Below are 17,258 nucleotides of genomic sequence, written 5' to 3'. Positions count from 1 at the left end.
TGTGTCAGGAGCCACAAGCATTGTATTTCCATATTTGGGAGAATTTCAACCTGCAAGGCTCAAAAGTACAGTTCTATGTTGGTTGCAGATGTTTTGGACTGCAGGAATTATAGCTTTACCAGGTATTTATAATTTATATAAAGACTATGTAACAGAAAGAACAAATTCTGAAATAACTGTAATGTTATTGGAGAATCAAAGTGTATGGAAGATTCTGATTTTGACATTACTGTAATGATCATACAAATGGGAAATAGGAAATGAACTAGATAACTGGGCCTAACGAAGGATGTGATTTCAACCAAACACTACAGATCTCTCTACATGCAGATAGAAAGGATATCTACGAAGGGCAGTAAAAAGTCCCGAATGTAACTATTTATCACCACACTTTCAAAATAGGCTTCTTGAGAACACACACACTTGTTTCACCGCTACTGCCATTGCTGGAAACCACGCTGAAAATTCTGTTTTGAAATGTTCCGAAGTTCATCCGTTGCGTTGGTTTGGATGTCTTATACGGTGGCAAAATTTCTACCTTTGAGGTCCCTTTTGATCCTGGGAAAACGCCAGAAATCCGCTGTTGCTAAATCCGGTGAGTAGGTTGGCTGGTAGAGGGATGTTCGTTTCTGCGAGCCGTTTAGCCATCGTTCTTCGGAACATACCAAAACAGGACTTTAAGTACCCGGCTATCGAGGCAATCGCAAAGCGTATTTATTGCTCATGCGTACGCTTGGAACACGCTGACCATGTATTTAAATGTAGATGGGTAATCACAAACGCGAAAGCAATAAAAACGCGGAGAAAATGTCAGTTCGAGCGTATTTGGTGCATTTCTGAACATAGACCGCCTGCTGTTTGAAAGATTTCAAAAGGAAGGGAAAAAAAGGAAAGGCGTGTTGCCAGGCAAAGGGATTGCAGCAAGAAACAGCTGCTTGGAAGGTGGTTTGTGCAGAGTATTGGAACTCTGCTATTACACACCTGGACCTGGCAAAAAGACCCGGAAACCCTGACTGGCTCACAGTATGATTTACAACTCTGGTGAAAGTAAAATTACTGAATAGCCACCTTGGCCGCGTTCACTACAGGGGGTAACTCTTTCTCAAATAGCCGAAGACTAATCTTTGTTTCCAGCAATGGCAAAAGCGGTGTAACAAGTGTGTGTGTTCTCAACAAGCCTATCTTGAAGGTGATTAAGTGCCTATATTCTTTTAATATAGTTACAACGAAATTCCGGGAACTTTTTCATTGCCCTTCGTTTTAACCACCGGGATAGGTTATTTTTGCCTGTATTATTGTTATGAAAACACGTTCAATGTATCTTTTTAGGAGTTAAGTCATAGCTACATATTACGCTTATTTCGATTTGATAGTAATATTGAATTCATCAACCACTAGGGAGCATATGAAACTGTATCTACAACTTCTTTCTTAACTATTTTCCAGGTCTAGCATGGCTTGTTATTCCTCAAGATTGGAGTTACCAATCTGCGATTTTTATGTTCAAATCCTGGAATGCGTTTGTAGCTGTTTGTGCTGTTCCATCATTGGTGATTGCCGTGTGTCTTGCGTTCCTCCCAGAGACACCAAAGTTTCTGATGGACAGTGGACAATATTCAGCAGCTCTTATGGTCTTCAGGAGGATCTACAGTATTAATACGGGAAATCCTGCAGATTGGTATCCAGTAAGTTTTCTTATTTTCTTTAAGATTATTTTCTTAGTACTTTGATACAGATAGTTTTTTTTTTTAAAAAAAAGGTCCTTATTTTGTGCCTTGTGAACTTTGAGTTAATAACTATATTAACGCATCTTTTTATAACATATTTATCATGTTAAAAATGTGTAGTCTACTTCAAATATCTTCACTTGTAAGTCTCAACAAAGTATTTGTAACGTATAGGAACCACCATCTAAACTGTAACGATTATTAACTTATTATTCTTACGCGTTACATTTAGCTCACAGTTCGTGAAGATTTTTAAATATGTCAACACGATTAAATTACTCTAAATCAGACACGTCACTTATATCTCTGTTACTTTTTTATTATTCTTTTCAATAACTCACAATAATAATCTTCTTTTTCGGTCGTCATAGCAACCTTTAAACAACTATTTACTGTTACGGTAACTAGGAGTACAGTTTATACATTTAAAACCAACATAGATTTTCAGCTACTATGATTAAATCTTATTTCTTTATATTTTAGAATCAACAACATATTATCTCTTTTCTTCTTCTTCTTCTTCTTCTACTCAACAGATTGTGTACTTTTACGCACCGTTGCCCAAAATCAAGATACGAAAATTGAAGTATTTTATTGCATAGATATACAATACCGTTGTATATCTAACCTCCTGGACGAAGTTCAAAGAGCTTACATCGTAATTTCAAACTTTAAGTTAAGATGTTCCACGAAACGGGACATCTTAAAAAGAGTGTTTTGTTTCTTTAAGTATCTCTACAATTTTCGTCAGACGATATATGAACTATAAACTGTAAGCACCATATTGTTGTAACAAATTGTCACATATCCAAGCACTGGCAAAACAGTCCATTGCACAGAAAAATTATACGGTACATACATTAGTGTTGATTACCCGCTTTGCTGGGTTGAAATAAAAACTTTAAATACACAACTCCTTACGTCATGTGTTTGGTAAAAATGACAGTAAAAATTAAATATTATTATTGTGGGCTAAATTTGGATGTAACCGTCATCGGAACTACCACTCTTCATCTCAGCGACCCCTCCCCCTGATAATTGCTGAATATTATGAGTACGGAGAATATAATAAAGATTCAATGTATATTTATGTGTTAGTTACTCCTTCGTTGAAGATTCTAGTGGTTGAACTATAAAACCGTATAAAATCTTTCGACATTACGTGACTTTATAGTTCTGAACATTTAAACTTAATACATTGTATTGACTAGTTGAGTGGGAACTGAGAAAAAGAGTAATTTATATGTTATTATTATTTATTTTAGATTAAAAATCTCCAGAAGGACGTACCAGTCGACAAAAATTCAAATTTTGGACAATACAAAAAGCGTGAGAAGGCAGCATGTTCGTTGCTAGCAGATATTTGGACACAAAGCAAAGGGTTGTTCAAGTATCCAATGATAAAATGGACCGTACTTACATGCACAATACAATTTGGTCTGATGACAAGGTAAGATCACATAATTGAAATCTATTTATAAATAGTTTGAATTGTCCTAGAAATGGATTTTTTAAAATTAGATTACTCTTTGAAACACTACCTTTCGTTTCAAGAAATTTTGCCGCAATCGCTTACTCAGTTTCTATGATATGTATTTATAAACAGTAGAAAAAGTTTTGATCATTGAGTGGGATTCTCAGTAGTATATAAGAGTACTTCCGTAAGTGTCGCCTAAATGGCTCCACATCAGTTATTAAAATGGCGACCCTAACAGGATCATTTTGTGTCAGACCAAAGTCACTCTTACATTACTGTATTTACATTATAGGCAAGGTAGGTAACTCTCCATGACAATGTGGATGAAATTTTGTTTCGCTTTTTCAGCTGAAAGATAATTTCTTCGTAGAATGTTACTCTTCTGAAGTTATATTTTTTTTAAAGATTATGGAAAGTCTTTCAATAACCGATTATGAAGGTATTTTAGAGGAAATATAAATAGTGCAAGTTTTAAAACTGATGGTCATATGGTATGGATTTGAGCAGGAGCGTCATTTCAGATTTTGCTTGGGGGGGTAAGACCCCTTGATATAAGTAAAATTTCGCGTTTTTCACTGATTTACTATTACTCTATTGGTAAAATCTATATACATCTCAAACTCGGGTGGGGGGCAAATGCCCCTAAATGACGCCCCTCTATTTGAGGTACAATATTTCAGTTCAAGAAGGTTGGTTGATTCGAATCAAAATAAGCATCTTGTGTACCTGTATCTGTAAGGCATCGATTTGTGATTAACTTGCAATCCACTCTCTTTAGACTTTCATAGAGAAACGAATCAGGATCTCCTGCACCAATAGTAAAGCTCTCACTTTAGGCGCAGCTGTTTTACGAGTAGGTTCAAAACCAGCCCATGGAAACTACTGGAAGACGATATCACATTTTTAAGTTTTCTAAGAGATGTTTCCTATCCTTCCACACCAACTAATTTTGTCAGTCATTATTCATCAGTACTTATCACCTATCTGTTGTACGCGTATCCAGAGACGGAGTGGGTCGTTGGTCAAGTGAGTCAAGATTTCTGAGTGGGTCAGTGGTTCGTGGGCAACAAGATGTGACCCACTCTGACCCATTAACCTACTCTGCTCAGTGCATTGTAGACAGCATCTTCTGAACATTGGTGAATTTTCTACGTTTTGCTTGCAAGACCTACATTTTTTCTTCCTTTTTCGTTTGTTGCTATTTAGTTACCTGAGCTGAGTCTTGTAAGTGAAAATAGGTCTTCAGGTACTTTTGGGTATTTATAATTATACTAATTACAGTGGGACTTAATACCTGACTTTCGAGACAGTCGAATTTTACATTGTTTTATTTTTCCTTTACGTTGTTCTATTTTACCTTGATTTGAGGCTTTCAAATTTCATCCTGTTTTCCAGTGAAAAGTAACTAATTCAATAAGGACATAATTATAATGATAATTAAATTGAAATCCATCGTAATATGTATGACGCATGACAAATACTTTATCATTTTATACCTAAAGGTAGATCCACCGGTATTGTAACAGCGGTGCGTGAGCGATTGACCGCAGAAATGCTCAGTAGTAAAGCGCTTACCTCAGGCTATGCAAATTTGTGATGTTCATCATAATGTCAGTGGGTTTATTCTGTGTTCTTTAGTTTCCTTCTACAATATCATTCCATGAATTCTTTCATAATTATTCACTCTCATAAATTACCAATGTCCTTTAAACTTAAGCGTGTAATCGTGGAACATAAAATTGAATATTTCATTTTCATCCTTCCGAGTCGTGGGTTGGATTACATTTGAAGCTATATACGCAGTTTTATCTCAGAACGTAAGCCTTCAACCAAGCAATTGATATATTCTACTATTTGCTAATGTATTTTGTTCGAAAAGAAAGTTCACATAAAACCATGTGGAAAACGGATCTAATACTATAGGAGTGTAGAAACTTAAGACTTCTATAAGTTATGTCCTAAGAAACCATAAGATTTAACAAAAGCCAATGTGTTTAACACTGCTTTTCTTTTTCCAGCTATTATACACTGATGTTGTGGTTTCCTGAACTGTTTAAGCGATTTGACGCATTCTATCAACAATATCCAAACAGAACGGCTTCCGTGTGTGAGGTGGCTTCCATTGTGTTGAAGAATACAACTGACATTCGGGAGATGTTCTGCGCTGACAGCATTGAAAATTCTGTTTATCGCAACACACTTATTGTAGGATTAGCTTCGATACCTCCCAGTATTTGGCTTCCTTTATGTGTCAATAAGCTTGGCATAAAATTCTTCTTAGGTATGTATATTACTTGTAGTAATTGTAATCATTAGTACCACCCTCTTTCTTCTCCTACTACTACTAGTACCAGTACTAAGTTTATTCAATCAATGGCACGTCACTTGTTTCGAATTCGGAAGTATGCCCTCTTGGTTTTGATGTAAGAGTAATGCCCTTTGTCACACACCAATTACCTTCTTATTCTCCTCGTCTTTTTACTTCTTTTGACATCCATATAAGCAACAATGCTAATTTCAGGATGCTGCGGTGGATGTGTGCAGTGACGCGGAAGGACAAAATTAAGAATGAAGTGATCCTTGGAACAGTAAAGGTAAAAGGTAAAGGTAGTAGAAACTGCAAGATTGTAGACTGCGATCGTTTGAGTATGTAAGAAGACCTTTGGAATACGTAGTTTCATGAATGGATGTCATAGAAATGAATGAAGAAACTAGCCTGAGCCCTGCCAAAGAAGTGCATTAAGAACCATATGGTGCAGTAGGGTGTGACAGTGGATATGACACAAGATAGAAACAGGTGGAGGACAACGATCCAATATGTCGATCCCTGCTAACTGGGAGAAAAAGGCTTGGAAGAATTATTTCAGGAAGTGGTCTGGAAGAAAATTCTCCCTATCTTGCTATAAAATTCCCCAAGAAGACATATCTCTGTTGGTGCTCAACGTGGGTTTACTAGTGTATTCTGACACACAAAGGGAACATAATTCTAATGCTACCTTCCATTATCATTCGTGATGAGACGAGGTATAAAACCTTCTCCCGACTATTAATCACAAAAAGGGAAACATTCTTAAAAACTGGGAGAAAATCAATCACCCTCCTTCCTTCCCAGCCATAAGTTCAGATAACAACACGGGTATATTCCGTTAGCATTGTAAATTTTCAGGTACTAAGACCGTGTTTCCATTTTACATGAATCTTGTAGCTGTCATAAAAAAATCTTGCAACCAGATCTTTCTATTTACTGTTTACACATTACAACTTTCTGAAAGCAAGAAAGATATCTTCATCTCTAGTGAACACAGTGAACATCTCTAGTGTGAACGCAGCAATACACTCTAGTGAACAAATAGTGAACTTCCTCATTAAAAACGTGTACTTTGGCGCGCTTTCCCTTCCTATCCAAAAAAAAAAAAAAATCCGTTGTCTCGGAAGCGGCGAAACGGCTGTTTTTTTCTTTCTCAGCGGGAGGGCGATAGCTGATAGCAAGCAAGACGACCCAGAAAGTTGCACATGGTTTAACTCCTTGCAAGATGGAAAAATAAATGTTGTATGTCCCTTTCAATACTATGTTTACATAGAGAAATATTATGGGGTTTCAAGATTTTTTTTATGACAGCTACATGATTCATGTAAAATGGAAACGCGGTCTAACATTTTTTGTACTGTGAAAGCACAGAAATAAAAAAAACAAACAAACAAACAACAACAACAACAACAACAACTACTACTACTACTACTACTACTACTACTACTCTTACTACAGCAACAACAACTACTACTACTACTACTCTCTTCTGATCGAAAACAAATGTGAATGAATAATAAGAGTGAAAAATATTGAAAAAATTCGAACAAAATAGGCTTTAAGCAAACAACAGGTCTGCCTTTGGCTTAAAGTATCTGAATCAACACTGCGGTCATCTATTCTCAACAACATGAACTTAAAGAATTTTAAATTTGATATATACGCATTTTTGACATCATTTGTAGGAGATGCTCTTAATTACAACGGATGCTTCAGGACAGTGATTCTCAACCGGTGTGTCGTACAGTAGAACGTTTGAGGTAAACGTGACAATGAAAGTGAAAAGTAAATGGAAATAATACAATATAGGTTTTAAAAAAGAGAGCATATAAAGTTTCCAAAGGCCTAAAACTATTTATTTTCAAGAGATGATCAAGCTAGAACACTAGTAATTAGTGAGAATCTGTCGCAGTCTTGCTAAACACGTATGTATATTAATGTTCCGCGGATACACTTAACAAAGGAGATTATGCCATACCCTGGCCCTAAAAAATCGAAAGAGACTGCTTTAGGATCCTCATGTATTAAACAGAACTACGTGAAAGAAAGATTTGGAATGATATATTCGGCTGAGTGAGAGTCCGAATTCAACGTTCTGTCAAATGTACGGCCAACAGCTAGGAAAGTGGAAGAATATGGATTAAAAAGAAAAGGAAACATACGATATTTGGTTTCGAATAGAATGAAGTTCCTCATAGCGTAATTACTGGTAAATGAATGACATTAAAATATTAAGGAACGGAACACTAAAAAGATCCAACGTCCACATTCATCATTCCGTCGAATGTACCGTCAATAGCTCAAAGGATTGAAAAAAAAAATCTTGAAACACATTTGTGCAGCCAAAGTGAAGCATAAAATCCCGACCTCTGAAGATATGAAGCCTCAGTCGTGTATTTGAGGAATAACTGTGAGGTCGTGTTTCGATAGATGTTACATTAGGGAACTATAACTTACGTGTTATGCTCGGATGCTCGAATGATATATAATATCGGTGTATTATTTAAAAATATTTAACGAACTATGATAATTACAATCACAACTACACCATTATTTGGGTCTTCGTTCCAAGGGTAATAACATTACATGTTTCCTTCAGCATGTGTCCCATCAATGGTCTTTGCCTGATTTCTACTTATCTACGGTTACACGGAATGCTTCTCCCAGAAGTGGTACCATGACCACTGACGCTGCATGACAAATTCGATCTTTTGAGGTTTTCAAAGGTATTGATGTACGTGTATGTGATATGTTGTAGACGTGTAGTGTGTTAAGTCCTCTAACAAAAATGGGGTAAAGTTGAGTGACCGCACTGCTCATGATTTCTCAAGCTATCCAGCAATTTGAAAACACTTAGTTGAAATAATCCCGTACAGTGTAATGGAGAGGAGCACCATCCTGCTGAAACAACCGTGTTAAGGATATCATGTTCAAGTTGAGGTTACATGAATTCTGTTAGAATATTCAGATAACGCAGTTTCTTGACCAATGGTTCATAAACTTTTCTCTTTGTGGTACCCACTTTAAGTTGACTTTGGAACTATCTCATACGCGTTCAATAAAGTCCGCTTAAAGTTTGTCGCTCCAAATGCAATAATTTTGCTGGTTGACATGTCTATTTAAATGTAGGATAGATTTATCGGCAAAAAGCACATGTCTTATTAATTCGTCGGATCAGTGCACATTCACACACATTCCTCACAACCCTCATTGTACAGGTGATGTACGTAACTCACTATGGATTTGTAGATGACTAGTTTTCGCGGAGAGAACGTACAGATTTAAAACTGCATTCAGTTGATTCACGTGCTACTTCCACATCTGCTCCGGATCTCTCGTTGCTCATCAGTAGAGACCGGATGTTAGGCAAAATGCCTATTCTTTAATATTAAAGATATGATCAAAAATAACGTTTTAAAGTTTATATGGGGGCTTGTAGTTTCGATTTAAGCCAATTTTATTTTGCCTATTTCGACCTTTACTGCCTAAATAATTGCTTTAGTGCCTAATGTTGCCTATTCTATGCATTTTCTTCAAATTAAGCCTTCATTGGGAAAAATGTGATTTATATAACATAAATAATACACACATATATGTGTATATTAGGTGTTTGTAAACACAAGCATGTGGTACGTTGCACATACTTCGGGAAGTGATTAGTGATATCAAAAGAAGACAAACAGTCCTCGTGTATTTTGTCTAATTCCGTGTCATGTATAAGTGGCAGAGTGCCAACTTGGAATCGAAAATCGAATTCTGACAATTGGTACGAAACCGAAAGATGTGCGCATACTTCGAGAGGTGATTCGTGACATGAAAAGAAGACAAAAAGTCCTCTTGAATGTCACGAATCTCCCGAAGTATGTGCACACCTTTATGTCTCGTTCCAATTGTCAGGTTTTGATTTTGGATTCCAAGTTCGCCCCCTTGTCACTCCTACACGACGTCTAATTCGACAACATGCAAAAGTACTTTTTGTCTTCTTTTGATGTCATGAATCACCTCTTAACGTATGTGCAGATCTTTCAGGTTCTCCCAGTATATATGGAAAGCATAACAAGCTTCGTTTTTATATATACAATAAAAGAAGATATTAACAAAGAAGTATGTTTCTATATTCTTTGAATATTATCTATGACTTGAATCTATTTTTTAATTATATTGAGTATTTATCTTAATTATTTCGAGTTACATTTTAGTGCCTATTTTTTTACATTTTTAGTACCTATTTGCCTGTCTATTTTCCAGGTTTTTAGTGCCTAAACATCCGGTCTCTACTCATCAGTAACCATACCAGTCCGTTTGAACTTACTAGTTTCCATATCGTCTTATTCTTAGATCTGATATTACTTGACAGGAAATTACGTTGCAGCTCTACGTACAAAACACATGTAGGCAGACATTGCTTAGGGGCATCATATTAAGCAGTGGCCAACATTGCGCGTAGTGATCGCCTTGCAACGAAGAAAAAAGACCTATAGAAAATAGCACGTTCACCAGACAACCATTGTGACTGATGACAACCTTCAGAAAACACAAAGAAGTTAGTTCTTCACACAGCCAGTGAATAAAAGTCCAATTACTTAGTGAAATACATAATATATCCATTATTACATAGTATATTTGGCTTATGTTTCTCCTGCTGGTGGATAGGACGTGGACTCTGGCCAGTACAGTAATTTGATTTAAACTTATTATATTTCTTAGGAGTCTTCATCCCGGCGAAATTAAAGTACCGCTAATTTTACAGTAATTATGTGATATCTTCAAATAGATAAAAGATAATTGAAATATATAACAAGAGCGCCCTAGACAATATTATTTTGCGTGAGGTACTGTTATCACAAGTCACCTAGTGGCTTTCCGTTTTCAGCTGTTTAGAAACGCGAAAATAAATGCCGATTTTCAAAATGGCTCGAAATCGAAAGCAGATAAGTGAGTCGTGATAACGGTTTCTCATGTAAAATAATATTGTCTAGGGCGCTCTTGTTCCACATATCGATTATCTTTTATCTATTTGAAGATATCACATAATTATTGTAAAATTAGCGGTATTTTAATTTCGCCGGGATGAAGACTCTTAAGGAAGAGGTTTTTCAGGTATAGTAGGTAATATGCTCTCGAATGATACTCCAATCGTATTCTAACATTTTTTTAAAAATATTTGGTATACACTATATAAATAACTCGAGAGAAGATGGCCTTATTTGTTTTTAATATGCTAAGACTGTGCTGAAGATGTAGTTTAATGATTTTTTTTGCTTGTTTTTCAGTATTAAGTTATATTATATCTGGTGCTTGTGCCTTCGGAATGTATTTCGTCGAAAATGCCGACCAAAATCTTGTTCTCTCCTGCATATTTGGGGCATTTACCAATCTCTCTTCCAGTACCATTTACTGTATTATGGTCGACATATTTCCAACAAGTCTCAGGTAAGGACATATTTTTCATTTATTAGCTATTGTTACAAGTAGCGTATGTGGGTAACTGTTATAATTGTGTGTCACTTGTAGGAGTATCTGTGTCACTTGTAGAAGTATCTGTGTCACTTATAGAAGTATCTGTGTCACTTATAGAAGTATCTGTGTCACTTATAGGAGTATCCGTGTCACTTTTAGGAGTATCTGTGTCACTTGTAGGAGTATCTGTGTCACTTGTAGAAGTATCTGCCACAGTTAGAAGCATCTGTGTCACCGTAAGAAGCTGTTAGACAGACAATAATACAATCTGCTAGTGTATCTTTTTCACGAATTATAAATGTTTTGAGTTTTCAGATCAAGCAAAATGGTCAATGACAATCAATAGTGATATGTAAAATTGAGTCTCTGTGAATAGATAGCAAAGCAAGTTCATTCAACATATTTTATCTCTTTTTGTTCTTCAAATATGTTTTAATTAGTCTCAGTTTCGAAAAGTTTTGTTCAACCGAAGCTGTAGAGACAGGAAGCACAGCCAGTATTTCAAGTAGTATTTTTATATTTAGAAGAGAATAATGTTGCGACGAGACGAGCATTCTGGTTGTATCGTTTCGTCTCCTTCAAAACATCTCGTTTCGTTTCGAAAAGATATGCTCGTCTCGTCTCAAATAGTTCTGTCTCGTCTCGTGCAAATCATGTCTCATTTCGTGTTTTGTCTTGAAAAGATTTGCTCGTCTCTTCTTGTGTCTCTTCTCGAATGGTTCTGTTAGTCTCGTGGCAACATTAGGTTTTGGTTCTATTTGGGTGTTTCCGCACTTTTGGACCACCCTGTATACTGAGCATTATAAAATATATCGTATATTAATAAAATATGTTTTATTAATGGTTAGGATCATTATTTTGAGTTTATTTAATATTTGAATACTCTTAGTCCTAATATCTTAATGGACTCTACGTTCCTGTTGTCTCCCTAGCCTCGGTGCATAATTGTGGGAAGTTACTAATATATATATATATATATATATATATATATATATATATATATATATATATATATATTAGAAACACGCTTGTCCTAAAAGGAAATGGAATTGAGTGGTTGAACGGTAACTTTTGACGAAATTCTATGTAATGACTAGCTTAGTTCTAATTTAGGGCCTATATTATGCTTGGCATGAAATAATTACATGTGAATTTTATATAAATAAGGAGACACGGTGGTGGTTCAATAGTAAAGCGTTCACGTATGGTGCGTGGGGTCAATGGTTCGGTTCCATCTCCCGCCAAGTGGGCTTTGTGATGGACAAACATCGTGTTCGTTGGTTTTCTCAGGATTTTCCCGTTTCGTCCTACTTTCTTCATTCCACCGTTTCATTCATTTCTCATCATTATAGTGTTCTGTAGCTTAGCAGGCATAACTATGAGAGGTAAAACTGAAAGATTTCATTTCGTTTCATATGTAAGTAATTACAAACTTATTTTCATTTAAGTGAGTGTTAGTTGTGCTTCATGTAGATTAGCGATAAAGCTTCATGTAGATTAGCGGACGTATATACAGGGTGGTCCGGAAGTGGGATTACCCCCCTTTAGTTTCAACAGTATAGTGTTATTTATGGTAGAATGTTATGATAGAACACAATTACCTTGAAGTCTTAAAAGTCTTAAGAGTCATAAACATCGGTATGATCACTATCCATGTCGTAACGCATCTGAATTCTGCGCCAAGTTCTGGCAGATGTTCTGCGGAAATACTCCGGAGTTACGAGGGTGAAGACATGTTCCACAGCTGCTCGTAATTCCTGCGTTGTGTGATATCGAGCGTTTCTTACTTGTTGCTTTATGAAACCTCAGAGAGCATTGTCTTGTGTCGTCAGATCGGGACTTCTTGGAGGCCAGGCAAAGGTAACTATTGAAGATGCACAATCTCTTCCAATCCAGCGGCCAGGAAACGTCTGATTCAGGTAATTGCGCACGTGAATCGCGAAGTATACGCTGGTGCTCCATCCTGCTGTATCACAACGGTGTCTTTGATACCATTTTCTTCCAGTTGAGGCCCCAATCACCACTAAGCATCTCCAGGTAAGAGTGCCCATTAACATTGGCTTCGAAGAAATACAATTAGGGGTACGCTGTATATACACAAACATCTGATATTACAGGAACTTGAGCTTGACGAATTTCTGAGTACGCCACTACTAGTATATACGTACTATGTTCATATTGCACTTTGTTTCAGGGTAATGGCAGTGGCACTTTCTCTGATCTTTGGACGAGGTGGAGCGTTACTAGGGAACGTGGTATTTGGTTTCCTCATTGACTTAAATTGCATCGTCCCTATGTTTTTATTTGGAGCCATGCTTATAGGTAAGTTGAATAAGAACGAATTCATGATATTAATGCAACCAAGCTTCTTGTAATTAATAATTGTCAAATTTATAAAATATGCAGAGGGACACAAGACTGAAGACAAAATATTTTCAAAACCATATTAAGCAAAAGAAACAAATTCAGAAAGGAAGATATGAGGAATTCCTTTATCCATATGATATCCAGGCAGGGGCGTACGGTGGCTCAGTAATAAAGTCTGGTGTGTGAAGTCCCTCGTTCGATTCTCGGCCAAGTAAGTTTGTGGTGGACAGCATCGTGACCGTGGGTTTTCTCGAGCTACTCTCGTGTCCTCCACTTTCTCATTCCACCAATTCTTCCATCATCATTAGCTTGTCTTTATCATTGTTTACCTTAGCCTAAAGGGCATAAAATCGTCGGACGTCAAACTGAGAGATTTCATTTCATTTTTTAAATCCAGGCAATATCATTGTCCATATGCCATACTTCCACTGGGAGATCCCGTGATCAGTCCATAGTGTATCAGTACCATTATTATTTGGCTTTCTAGACATCAGTTCACTGCCTTTAACTGCTTCTTCAATTCTCTCAATTCTGGTCTTCACCAAAACGCAAATTTGGGTTTGCACTAAAAGCATATCAGCTAGGTTTTCTTTTCCTTTTGACAATTTTGTTGGATAAATAAAACAGACATCAAAATCGAGAAGTGGTGAAGAGTAAGAAAAATGCCAGAATGTTTTTTTTTTTTTTTTTTTTTTAAATAATCATAATAACGTATTAAACTTGATGATCATAACTGTAAATATTTTTTCCATGCCTAAACTACACTTTCAAACGAAGTAATCGAAAAAAAAAAAAAAAGACCTCTGTGGGCTCATTTCACATCAGTTTACGTCAATGCAACTAAAATTGTTTTAGTTTGCAATATTTGATATCACATACACAGCCTAATGATTTTTTGAGATTAAATCAGTGACGCAAATTTTCATTTTAGAATTATCTATCCTCCACATTTTTTTTCCTTGACAGACTCATCACTAATCGTTACCCATGAACACTTTGCGAAGACTGGTTTGAAATGAGGCCTGATATAAGAGTACTCACGCAACAATTTTTATAGAGCGAATTTCACTAAGGACATATAATTTGAAGTACTCACCAACTACCTCTGTAAAACCTGTTGCAGAAGTACCGCAAGATTCTGAAACATGGATATTTGGATAGGGCACATACTAGTTCTTAAATGAAGTCTTGACGCGACTAGGATAGGTCCCATAGTATTGGAGCTATGGACCTTTAAAAGTTAATTTTTTCATGTTTTCGGCAGCCTATAACACCGAAAGGAAGCATTTGTGCATCCAGGTTGGTCTATACTTTTTGTTTTATTTTGGTGTCAGGAATCACCTCCCAAACGTTGTCGGTGTTGTTTTGAAACACCCTGTATACACGGTATATAGTAAATTTTGGGACGAAATGGCGTTAGTAGACCATATCCCAAATTTTAGGTTATGAGTCGCAGCAAGTTAGACAACATTTGACAGCTGAAGCTCTCAGGTGTGTTGCGTCCGAATTAAGAATCAAAAAATGTCAGTTAACAAATATTCATCACCAGGACAACAATTCGTACGCGCTGATGCTCCGCCAAAGGAGTGTCACAATACACCTGTAGGTATACGGAAAGAGCCAAAAATAGAATTACACTTTTTATAATTGTGCAGTGCATAACACATTTATCAGGGGTGCCCACAAGGGGGGGCTATGACGCAAACTGCGTCATTGAAATATTTGGGGGGGGGTAAAAATCTATATAAATATGTTTGAGAGGATGTAAAAACTAATCGAAAAGATTTGTTTTTCATGGAAGAACACCTACGGATAGGCAATTGAGGGGGGTGCGTCATGGACATGAGGGGGGTGGGCACCACTGCATTTATAGATATTTGTTACAATCATATTTGTTGAGTACTGTTTATGTATATTCACTTAATACTTTATTTTTTTTAATACAGTGTAATCTCCTACATAAGTGCTCAAACTGATCTTCAACATTGCAGCATACTTTGAACATTTCCACATCATGGCGTACAATACGTCACAAAATCTTATCTGCATCAGTTTCAATGTATGTTTTCCACTGTATGGGGATTTCTCTCGTAAAAGTTGTTTCTTCCTACACCCCTCAAAAGAAACCCATTGGTGTTAGGTAAAGTGAACGTAGTGTCCATTTGATGCTGCTACTTCCGAACCAACGCTGTAGAAAGATCTGGTTAAGGTAGATTTTTTTTATTGCTAAAGCATAATGGAGAGATGCTCTGTCCTGGTGAAAAGAACAGTTCGGAGAAGTTAACTCTAGTACTGAGTTATGGCACTGCTTCGTCACGAAACATTTGTAGACAATTTGCCCAATCCACAGTTTCATCAAAGAAAACTGATTCGACAACGCCTTCACTGGACATTGCACACCACACTATGATGTTAGGCTGGTTCACTTAGGAAATGATGGTAACACAAGGATTATTAATTGCACAGCACACGCACTTGTGCCTGTTCACGTGGTCTGACAATTTGAAGCACGTACGATCTTATCAAAAAGTTCTTGCTCCAAACTTGGTCACGCATCAGTTCGCAGAACTGCAAACGGCAATTAGGATCGCCTTTGAAGGGATCATGTACAGCAGCCGTAAGCGATAGCAGGACGTGGGTATACTGTATATGTTTTTGAACTGTTGACAAACGTTAGTCACTTTCATCTGATAATCTCCAGTCATAGAATTCATAATAAAAATCTAAACCGACATATGAGGAAATAGCTTGTAACATTTCTAAAACGTAGATCAACGTTACAGAATACCTATTTGGAATTACTGTTTGAAAAAAAAAAAATCTAAAATGTGAACTAATGCTGAAACAACTATGAGGCTACTTTTGACCCACTTAGTACCTATATAAGTACCAGGCCCGCAATCAGACACAAAAGTTTGGGGGACCATGAATAAGATAGGGGGGCCAAGTCATTAAAAATTCTCTTACAAATATCTAAATTGTGATTTTTGTATTAATAATAGCATTTTGTATTGAGGTCTGGAGGGGCCATGAAAAGTTTAGGGGGGGCCTGGCCCCCCTCTAGTTGCCGGCCTGATAAGTACTAATTATACACTATAGGCTCAGTAATATGCGTACATAGTGTAAATTACAGTTGGCAAACTCCAATCTACTAAGAAACATAAAACGTATCATTGATTGTTATGTCAATTAAGGAACCAATAAAAATTATTATGTTCACATTGTAAATGTTACACAATTACAAAAAAGAATATTGTTTTACCATCAAGAGAATAACTAACATATATACTTTGTTTTCCATCTTTACAGGAAGTGGTATTCTGTGCTTGGTATTCCCAAATTCAAAAAATTATTCGGCAAGTTGACAACAACGAATTTGAAACGTACAAATAAACTCTGTGATAAGACTAATATATATAAATATGTATGCTCGAGCAAAGTAGCTCGACAAAGAACGAAACAAAAATGTGGAATTAAAAATCCACATGCAATATATATATATTTTAAAAGACTATATGTATACATTATACAAGAGTGCTTATGTATGAACAATTAATCCTAGTAATATATGTGTCTTATGTATATATATATTTTTACATAAACTACTACGATAGAGTGTAAAATGCTGTTTTTGATTGTTTTTATGTTGTCAGCATTATTATTATTATTAGGTCTGTAACTGTATCTAATAAGGAAAAAATAAAACCTGAAAACTGTACTGCTTTTTTTTATTTAGTGAATGGATGAATTATGAACACTTTCAAATTCATAAAATGAGGGATGTAATCGAAAAAGTTTATTAACCTACAGAACGAAATGAAAGCAGGGGTGTCCACAGGCAGGTTTTAGCGCGCAGGTTGTGAGCATGGGATTTTTGGAGTGATATAGCTACTGTAACTGTTTCATTGGAAATGGCACA

The 17,258-nt window shown here is 36.3% G+C and overlaps 1 protein-coding gene across 1 annotated transcript in view; it reads left to right on the top strand.

Annotated features, from left to right (window-relative positions):
- Positions 1–17,057, top strand: part of LOC145679621 (synaptic vesicle glycoprotein 2C-like) — a 47,394-nt gene extending 30,337 nt beyond the window's left edge. The window contains exons 5-11 of the mRNA XM_081750197.1: positions 1–122; positions 1,447–1,685; positions 2,993–3,177; positions 5,223–5,485; positions 10,786–10,945; positions 13,167–13,294; positions 16,649–17,057. Of these exons, the coding sequence (XP_081606323.1) occupies positions 1–122; positions 1,447–1,685; positions 2,993–3,177; positions 5,223–5,485; positions 10,786–10,945; positions 13,167–13,294; positions 16,649–16,704 (1,153 nt within the window). The 3' untranslated portion in view covers positions 16,705–17,057. The remainder of the gene's footprint in view (positions 123–1,446; positions 1,686–2,992; positions 3,178–5,222; positions 5,486–10,785; positions 10,946–13,166; positions 13,295–16,648) is intronic.
- The last annotated feature ends 201 nt before the right edge of the window (positions 17,058–17,258 follow it).

The sequence above is a fragment of the Thermobia domestica genome, chromosome 2, assembly GCF_964235325.1.
Source record: "Thermobia domestica chromosome 2, izTheDome1.hap1.1, whole genome shotgun sequence".
Classification (NCBI taxonomy): Eukaryota; Metazoa; Arthropoda; class Insecta; order Zygentoma; family Lepismatidae; genus Thermobia; species Thermobia domestica.
This window is presented reverse-complemented; position numbering and strand designations above follow the sequence as displayed.